This window comes from Chironomus tepperi, unplaced genomic scaffold, assembly GCF_022539635.2.
Source record: "Chironomus tepperi strain 1889 unplaced genomic scaffold, CSIRO-AGI_Ctep_v1 contig_467, whole genome shotgun sequence".
Classification (NCBI taxonomy): Eukaryota; Metazoa; Arthropoda; class Insecta; order Diptera; family Chironomidae; genus Chironomus; species Chironomus tepperi.
In genome coordinates, this window is record NW_027226589.1 from 1,071,683 (window position 1) to 1,082,126 (window position 10,444).

General features: G+C 28.5%; 1 protein-coding gene across 1 annotated transcript; it reads right to left on the reverse strand.

Annotated features, from left to right (window-relative positions):
- Window positions 1–429: 429 nt before the first annotated feature.
- Window positions 430–1,059, reverse strand: LOC139099319 (uncharacterized). The gene has a single exon (XM_070651743.1). It carries the CDS (start codon window positions 1,057–1,059, stop codon window positions 430–432), a length of 630 nt encoding a protein of 209 aa, XP_070507844.1.
- Between the last annotated feature and the right edge of the window lie 9,385 nt (window positions 1,060–10,444).

Here is a 10,444-nt window from a genome sequence, read left to right on the forward strand (position 1 = left end):
TCTACTCGATTCCTCCTCTATGAAAGTGTTTACAGTAAAGCATACAAGTGACGAAAATCTCATATTGTTTATTTCATTAACCTCATTTTATAGCATTCTCATGCTTTTAATCTTATCTAACATGCTTGCAATTTTCATCGCACACTTTTTTTCATTATTCACACATCTTTTCTTTATTTATTACAATATGATATTGTATTAATATGCTACATAAGCATACAAGATATGAAGATAGAATAGGTATGCAACGGATATGAAAGAGGTTCTCGCGAGTAGACTCATTTGTTGCATGTTTGGATTGAAACAAGAATTTTGTGGCTCAGCTGCTTCACATAAAATTTTTTACACTATATAAATTAATTTTTAAAACTCCTAATTTTGAAAAAAAAATTCATAAAAACTTTATTTTAAAAATCAACAAAAAAAAGCTTAATAATATTCACCAAAAACTTCTATAAAATCCTTAACCTTTTTAGGTTTGTCCATCCAAATTGGCGGAAATTCAGGATACGACTTCTTTATTTCTTCAAAAGCCTTTTGCTTCATTTCATAATGTTTATGCTTATTGCCCAACATCAGAATCTCAACTGCATTCTGTTGATCGATGTTGTCCATAATCTTTGATGCTGCAAATTTTTTTAGTTCAGCAATATCCAATTGGTTAGCTGCTGCAAACAATTGAAGATAGTTTATGTCCTTATCGTCAAGTGGAAGTTCATCAGTGTAAATAAACGTCAAAATTTTTTCAAAAATTCCTACAGAAATATCGTCAAGTATAAGGAAGTCTGCATTCGAATTTTGCAACATAAAATCAGCGATGGTTGGACTTCGAGCTGCGAGGATAAATTTGTGTACTTGAAATTCACAATCATCAATTTGAATGCGAAAGTCTTTAAAGTTTTGGTTTTGGAGAAAAGTTTTGATTTCCAAATTTAAGCTGGATTGTTTAAAGGTTTGGAGATGTTTAGACTTTTCTAGCTGCATGCTAATTTTTGAGCTCATTTCAGATTGCTTTAAGAATTGTAGGTCTTTGGTTAGGTTATCTTCTGATGCTGTCATGTATTGGACCAGATGCTGCAAATGTTGCTGTGATTTCTTGAGCTTTTGGTTTTCTTGTGACAGAATTTTGTACGATTGCTCTAAATTTTGAGATTTGATCCTTATTTTCTGCTGGCTTCCTTTCAGACGCTTGATTTTATTTTGGTATTTTTTCGCAAACATTTTATTTCTTTTGGATGTTAAAGTGATGAATTTTCGAATCAGTTCCTCTCTGATTTCATTTATTGATGAACATGCAGAACTTTCATAATTTGAATACCAGCAGTTGTAGTTAAAATTATCTCGGAGATCTAAAGACTTTAAATTTTTTAGACCATCAAACACATTTGGTTCAATAATTTTCAGTTTATTTTTAGAAAATGACACTTTTTGAATATGTTTGCAGTTTTCGAACAAATTTCCAGGCAAAAACTCTACACTGTTATTGATGCTTGAAAATTCTTCCAGATTTTTACAATTTTCTAATTTTTCAAGCTTTAGTAACTTTGAATTTTCAATTTTGAGAATTTTGAGGTTCGGAAAGTGGCTAAAGAGACCATTTGGAATTCTTTGGATATTGCAATTTTTGATCCAAAGACAGTAGACGTCTTGATTAGACTTGTCTATTAAATGATGTTCATTTATATCAAGAATTGATAAAAAATGTATTTTTTGATTGTCGATTTCACAAACGTAAAACTCATCTGTTTCAAAATTTAGTTTTGCGTAACTGAATTTGCATTCTATCTCCATATTGTCACGTAAACTTATTAAAAATTTCTTAAAAATAAAATGAATTGATACGTAAATTAACAAAAGAACAACTAAATGTACACAAAATATTATTTTTATTTGGTTTACATGTTTTTTATCTAATCAAAAATGCTTTAAAATTGAAGATTAGATTGGGAAATTTCGGGGAATTAAGCCTTTTAATACCGCAATATTTACTTCTTATTTTTTTTAGATAAGTTCAAAAAGAAACGATTTGCTAATCTTGCTGATATAATTTTGCATTTTTCTTATTGTTTTATTTTGCTTCATTTTCAAACAATTATAATTATATTTTTTAATAGTTTTTCAACATTAGATTGTCGAAAAATTCGAACTCAACTTATTTTAAAATAAAAATTTACGTTACGAAGAAAAGTAAAAAAAAAATTAACAGGCCTTTTTGAGACATCCATTATTGGAACTAATTTTTGTGCAAAAATTAAAGATTGCAAAATAGTTAACAAAAATTATTGTGTATATCATTATTTTGATACAGGTATTGAAAACCCTGAATCAAAACATATCCACTGGGGATTTCATATTAAAAATTCTTAAAAGGCTCTGCTTGAAACCCTTTTTAATTTTGATTCTGAAATTATTTACAACCTTTTGATCTCTGGATTGATCTTCAATTTACCAGCAGATTAAAGTTGAGAAAACAAAGTTTATCGAAAGTTTCCACAGAAATATCATTCATATTTATAGTTTTAGGTAATGGTTTTCTAAATTTTAAAATTTCGAGCAAAATTTAGCAAAAAAGTATTGCTTAAAAATTTGTTAAATAAATTTTAACTATATTTACTTCTTTTTAAGACTTTGTAGTACTGAATCTTGCAAAATTTTGTATTATTTATAGAATTTTGATACTTTTGAGAGATTTTAGTTGATAAAAGTATATGTATGTAGTCATACGGAGTATTGACCGTAAAATATTTGAATTCAAATACTACCTCTCTATAATTATATTAACAAACATCAGCTGAATTCAATGATTCATACGGTTTTAATGATGAATTTATTTACTATTAACTACTTTTCCAAAAGTTTCCCATTTTGATAATAAAAATTTTATTTACATGATAATCTGTTTATTTTACCAAAATGGTATTAGAGTTCTTGAAAATATCATTTTACAATGTGAATATAAAAATTAACAAAATATGTACTTTTCCATTCATTATTTCCTCATCCTCTCCATCTAAACATCTCAACAATTACAAAAATTTTCTTGATTTTTACTCACTCGAATATAAAAAATACATAAACCTTACAACTCAAATTTATTAATTTTCCATTTCACAGAAAAAGGGATTTAATGAAACAAGAATTTTGTGGGATTAGCTTGAATGAGTTGAAAAAATAGGGTGGCAATTAGAAAGAATCTTGTGCGAATCAAATTGGTTTAAAACGCATTTTATGTAAGGCGACATATAACTGTATCAATACAATTTTAGGAAATTATGAATAATTTCTAGAATAAAAAATCTAGGTTCTAGTCTGGTCAATTTATTTTTATAGATCTTTTGTTAGAAGATATGTTCGTTCAACACAAAAGGATAGAATTTTACTTTACTCGACCCGAGATGATTAAATCTTAGATCGTTTGATTGGGTTGATTTAAAATTTGTAAAATTTTCATTCAATAAGTCATATTAAAGCCCTGACAATCAGTCAAAACTCAACCAAAATTCCCCTCACAAACCTCATAAAAAGTAGGATGAAGGAAATGAAAAAATTTTTGCAGCTACAGCTACAGCTTCTTCGCCATATAACCTTCCGATTATATTTTCACGCATGGTTGAATGAGAAAATAGAAAATTATGTGGGAACTATTGTTTTCCTTTTTGTTACCCTTTTTACATATTATTCTACCCAAAAACACTTATGTCTGCTTTTACTCAAAGATAATCACTCTTTTTATATTCAAAAAAAAAAAAAGAGATATATTGAGTTGTTGAAGAAGTGAATGAAAGTTTGCTTTTTGAACGGTTTGAAAAGTTTTGATACAATTTTGGTGAACGCATTTGACTTTTGTTACTAGCATTACTTTAGTTTTATTGCTCGATCATAGTAGTTAAACATTAATTTGACTCCGAAGAACAAAATTTCAAATCAATCAGAAAATACCATATTTTAGACTCGAAGTTTGAGGATTCGATCCGAGAAGACTTAATTCAATTGTTAATATCAATTTGCAAAGATACAAGCTAGATGCCATAAAAACATAAAACTTTTCTTTTACTTAATGATTGAACTACAAAAGCATTACAAATCCCATGAAACATTCACACATGCCATAAATGATTTTATAGTGTTTCTTTGCATATGTAATAGCCGAAGTGTAGAACGAGTTTGAATCTCAAAAAAAAAAAAACTTTTCATTTCAGAAACAATTTTGAGGTTTGCAGGAAGTTTGTTGATAGATGAGGCACAAAAAAGGCAAAACTTTGAATTCAAATGAATATAAATTTTGTGTTAATGGTACTCGTAAGGTTTTTTGGTTTAAGCAGCATAAAAGAACATTCAATTCCTCCTCTTTTTTGAATGAACAGAAATTAATTTTTAAAAATAAAGTTTGAAATTATTACATGTGGGATGATCCAATAAAATGGAAATTACATGTGGTGGTTTGGGAACTTTTAAGCAACAAAAAACTTTTCTACAAGCTATAATCTGGCTTATGATGTGAGTGTAGATGTATAAATGGATGTTAGGGAGAGATTTACAGTTCACAATTATTTCCTAATGAGAATTTCAATTATTTTTCAACTATTTAAATTGTTTTGTTCAAGGAATTTATGGGAGATATTAATGGGGTGAGAATGTATACAGATTGTGTAAATGCTTTATCTTGTCATATAAGCAAATATTATGGAATTTATTTTGATTCGATTTGTAACTAAAAATTTTGAAAAGTTTTTGCACAATAAAAGTCAAGTTAAACAATTTTTTTTTTAAATTCTAAGATCATTTAAAAATGCTATTTTTATCTCATTTAAGCTTAAAAATTGATAAATCTCGCAATTAAATTCACCATTTATTTCAATAACTTCTAATTACTTTAAAAAATTAATAAATTTTACAATATAATGTCAATATTTAACCTTCTGATCCATCAAAATTCGTAGAAAGATAAACAAACTTTTTCAAGTTCATCGCCCCAAGAACAATTTGTTTACTTCATTGAAGTCATCCACTACAAGCTGCTTCGAAAGTCAGCAACGAATTGAAATTCATACTGCGTAAAAAAATAACTCCTTTGAAAAAATTGATTAAATGAGAATATTGTTTAGTACTCGATAAGTGGCTAAAAAGTTCTGCTACTAATCTCTTTTTCTGAGACAGCCATAATCTATTATATGAATATTTGAAGGATATCTTGGGGTTGAAAAAAGCTTTTGACGATTTTTGGTGCTGCTCTAAATTGATTTTTTATTATGTTAGGTATGCTTTCATGGTACAGAAAGACCTTTTTTTAAAAAAAAAAAAAGTTATATTTTATTTTCATTTTTCATGAATAAAAATTCAATTTTAAGCAGAGTTGGCAGGACTTTGAATCCGGAGTCCGGACTCCAAAAGTCCAAAAAGTCCGAACTTTGTCCGGAATCCATTTATTTTGGAGTTCGGACTCTGGTGGTGGCGCCTCCACATTGAAGTCCTACCAACGATTGTGACTTTTTGCGTCGACAGAAGTTTTGAAAGATTATATGGGCCGGATGAAAGATTTGTATGAAAAGCGGATGAAAGGTTTATATGGGCCGTTAATAACTTCTTGATATGCTTTCTCGCTATCGGGATCCCGAAAATTTCAAAAGTCAGGATCGGGATTGAAAATTCTAATTTACAAGGTAATTTTTACATTTTAAATGTCAATTTTTAAAATTTTTCCATGGAAATCGAGGACAAATATGATTTTTCTAAGGGGTTTTCACCATAATATTTTAAATAATAATAGGGTCCATAATATTTTTATCCTTTTATAAGAAACGCTAGAGCTATGTTCAACATTTTAGCGAAGAATACTGCATCATAAAATCCATATTAATTCTAAAAAAAACTATTAATATACGTGAAAAAATAGAAAATTGTGTTAAAATGAAGGAAAAAAAATACCAAATTTTACTCAAAATTAATTTTAAACTTGGATAAAAAAAAATCACAGAAACTGCTTTTTAGAAAGCATTAAAATAATAATTTATTTTTAATTCATGAATTAATTCATTCATGCAGAATTTCTTTAGAATTTCTACAGAGATTTTGTCGACGCAAAAAGTCACTAGTCAAGTGGTACTAAGCCATTCCGCCACCGAGCCACTTCCACTCACCCACAATCTTAACACAAAATTGAAATTGGCCAAGGAAATTGCAAAATTCCTTTTTTGCAAAATTATTATCTTCCATTCTGATCATTTTGGATATATGATCAAGATCTGCTTAATAAAAGAAATGATTAAATTTATAGAATAGTAGAAACAAATTTTTAAAATCTTCAGAAAATTCCAAAAAATTTTTTTGAAAAATATCTTTTAATTTCTGTCCGATATTCGAAAGACTTTTTCATCCGATTATTCAAAGATTTATCTTCCAAAGCGTCAGTAGCTTACATACAGCTTGCATACAGAAAATTATATAATTTCAGACAGCGGTTAAGTGTTGGACTTCAAACAATTTTCAAAACATGCGATTGAAGGTTCGAATCCCAAGAATGCGCTTATGAATTATATAAGAAAGAGAATAAAAAGATAGAAATAATATAAATTTTTTAATTAAAAATCTCGCAATATCTTAATTTGTATGTTGGTTGATGGAGGATTTGTCTGGCAAAATCTTGCAAAAATCGGACCGATAAAAAAAAATTGGTCCAACTTAGTGCTGTTTTCGGGCATTGTCGTGCAGGTAAAGATTTTTAAATGTATGGAAAATCTTGGATAGTCTGGCAAAAATCGTTGTCAAACAAAAATCTTGCATTCGAATTCTGGCAATATCATCTAAAAATCTTGCCATTTTGGCGCAAGGGTGTTTTTTAGTCACACTTAATAAAAAATGCATAAAAAATCGTGTGCTCTGATTGATTTTTTGTGGTGATTATATTATTAAGAAATTATGTATGTATCTCGTCTAACTCCAAATATTGCATGTAAATATTCACATTTATAAGTTCAAAACTCATATACCCCACGTCAATTAATTTAATTTTGTTGCTAGCCATTCAGACGTAAAAGCAAATTTTTCGCTTTGGTGATTTTTTTCCCAGTAAAAGCACAAAAACTTTTTTGATTTTGATTCAGAAAAAGCTCGTCCAAAAAGTTTGTTAATTTTGTTGATGTTTCTGATTATGATGATGATTTATTCATATGTGTTGCTCATTAATTATTATTTCATGAGAAAAATGTTCCAGGTAAAGTTCAAAACAAAATTAAATAAGATGTGTGGGATGTCCATCAAAATTTATGAGCATTGTTTCAAATAATATTTATTGACTAGGAGATGCATTGAGGTTGTGTGATTTAATAATTTTAGAACTGAACACCATTAAGTCAAATAGTCAAATAGTCAAAACATCGACAAGAAATCTCGTAAAGCTACTAAAATAATGAAAATATGCCAATCAAAACTTGACAGATATTTCAAAATTATAACTTATCTTCCGGCAATTCACAAAATTTTTGATTATTTTTCATTTAAAAATTCACAGATATTTTTTTTTTTCAATATAAAAAAAATCAGCAATTAAGTCAGTACCGCCCAACTCTCCATAAAATTCCCCCTTCAGCCATAAAATGGAATAAAAAAATAAGAAAACTTTTAATTGATTTGTTGAAAAAATCTGCTGGTTGAATTAAGAAACAGAAGTTGCAGCTCAAGATTTGTTTTTTTTTTGCCTTAAATTTAATTGGAAAACTTTTTTTTTACTTCTTGTTGAATGTTTTACAAGTTTTTTTTTTAGTTTTTTTTCAGCGTTGCAGAAAATTTTTCATAAGATTTCATATCGCTTTTGAGTGCTAATTAAGGAACGTAAAAGTTTTTATGAAAGAAACAAGTTCTTAGATAGTTGTGAAGAGATAAAACAGAATAAAAGTTTTGTAGAAGGAAATTTGTTTTTGATTGTTAAGATTTTGGGGGAGATTTGGGATGTGTGGGTCAGAATTTAGAAGCCTATCTTAAAATGTCAGAGTTTTACCTCAAAATTTGGAAATGTTACATCAAACTATGATTTACAACTTGATCTCAAAATTTTGGTTTTTTTAACTCAAAATCCTATGCTAAACATCAAATTTTTAAATTTGCCCACCAATCATCCAAAATAATCAAATCTTTTGTCGATGATGACAAACAAAAGGATACCTTACTTTTATGGCAAGAAAACTTTAAGAAAATATTAGTAAAAATGAAATATAAATTTGAAGTATTTTTACTGCTTACAACAATCTTACAAAAAAATGCTTCAGGTCATTAAGTTAGCATGTTTGCAAATTAATCGGCTAGATAATTCGTTTTAAGCTCAATACTTGTTCTTGTAAGATCGCAAAAACTATTAATTTTGGAGTCATATGATGAATATTGAAAAATTATAAAATTGTTTTTTAGGAATGTTAATAGATAGACATTTCTAATATGTACAGTAAATATTTATATTTTGGAAGTTCTCTAACATTTTGAGAGTTTTCAAAGATATACTTACTTACTTACTTACTTCGCTGGTCGAAAAGATCAGTTGATCCGATACCAAGTGCAATACTATCTGATAACATGTCCAGCCCATCGCAATCTGTTCACTTTAATTTGCATTCCTAAAGAGCTGATATATTTCTATATTACTCCTGTAGATTACACTTAAACCTATATTTTCGTATATTTAGAATTTTGGGTTCTCAATTATTGACAATTTATCGCAATATTTCCGGTAAATCTTCTAGATTTGAACTATTAAATCACATCCTGAGGACCAACAAAATTCAAAATACATAGAATTGTCACGTCTGGGTCACATAATAATAAACTAACTGTTTTAGATATTTCCAAAAAAAAAATGAAGTGGATAATCAAAAAATGTTCATCAAAAATCATTCATTTTCGTTTAAACTTTTTTTTAAAACCTTTACAGCAGAGTTGGCCAAAGCAAGGCTTTGGAAGTCCGGACTCGATGGAGTTCCATAAAAAATTAAAATTAAATTTTTTAAAAAATTAGTAGTTAAGCTATAGACGGACGGACAAACAAACAGACGTACAATATCATCTTCTCCTATTAGCAAATTGAACTAAAAAATAAACTTTCTGATTAAATTTTCTAAAAGATTCAAAAGTTGTGCAATGAAAAATTGTTAAATTAAAAAGAGCAAAATGAAAATTTTTAATAAGGAAACCAAATTGTAAAAATTAAGAACTTTTTTCTAAAGAATTTAATATATCTTTTTGAAACTTGAAAGACTAAAGAAAGAAGGGAAAGTTGGCCAATTAAAAATTTTAATTGACATGAATAATGTGGGAAAATTGTGCATTGAGAGGAACTTTGTAGAATTTGCAGACATAGTTACTGAATCAATTGACGTTTTACATCGTAAATTAATCATCATGTCAAGATTTACTAACTTAAAGTGTAATTATAGTTTAAAGCGTTGAATTATAAAAATTTTCTTATTGATTTATGCATATGAAATCATGCTCAAATCGTACGTACACATAACTTTAAAACTCAAATCTTCATCCTCCACTCCCATTTAATCCATTTATCAACTTCAGATGCACTTTAGTTTTATGAAATACTGAATAATCAACAATTTCACTCACATAACAAAAGCAATTTTTCGTCAACTTATATTTTCATTCATAAAATTTAAAAGTAGGAATGCAACAGAAGAAATTTCTAATATGTAAGTAAAATTATACAGTTCTCTAACATTTTTTTTCAAAGATATATTCACACCTTTTCATCGTGTGAATGTATTGAATTTGTTCAGATTGGAAAATCAGTTTTTTGGATTACTTGTAGCAAAACTAAGCATAATAGAAGTTTTGTTCTGTAGCAAAAAGTTTGTAAATCCTGGAATTCACTCACCATAATTCAAAAAACAGATTTGAAATTGGTTGAGGCATTGCAAAAAAATGAGTGGAAAATCGAAAAATTTTCGCTTTCTTTAAGCAAGCAAACAAGCAAACAAGCAAACAATTAAAACAAGCAAACAAGCAAACAAGCAAACAAGACAAACAAACAAGTTAATCTTCAGCAAGAAATCTCAATAATGAGACATTCGATAGAGACTTCTAGTTTTTTGCAATCGATCCGTGCTGCTCTATAGAAGAGCTGATTAGATTTTGGGCATGCCAGGAACAGCCATCTTTTCATAGATATGCAGTTTCTAATGCAAAAAACTTTCGTTTCCATACAAAATTTCAAAATCAATGGTTATTATTATTTTTATTTATATATTATTATATTTATGCCCGCTGGAGCCTGATCCCTCAAACATGTGTCAAGCGAAGCGTTGAACTATTAATGTTGCCCGCTCGAGCCTGATCTTCTCAAAAATTTTTAGATATGCCAAGCGAAGCTTCACGCCTGCACCGCTCCGTTCTGCAAAAGCCTGAACCCTCAACATTTGCCACTGCGTTCGAACTTGGTCTGCCCGCTGGA

Excerpts from the sequence above, each read along its gene's own strand:
- LOC139099319 (XM_070651743.1), bottom strand. The coding sequence starts at position 1,059 with ATGACAGCATCAGAAGATAACCTAACCAAAGACCTACAATTCTTAAAG.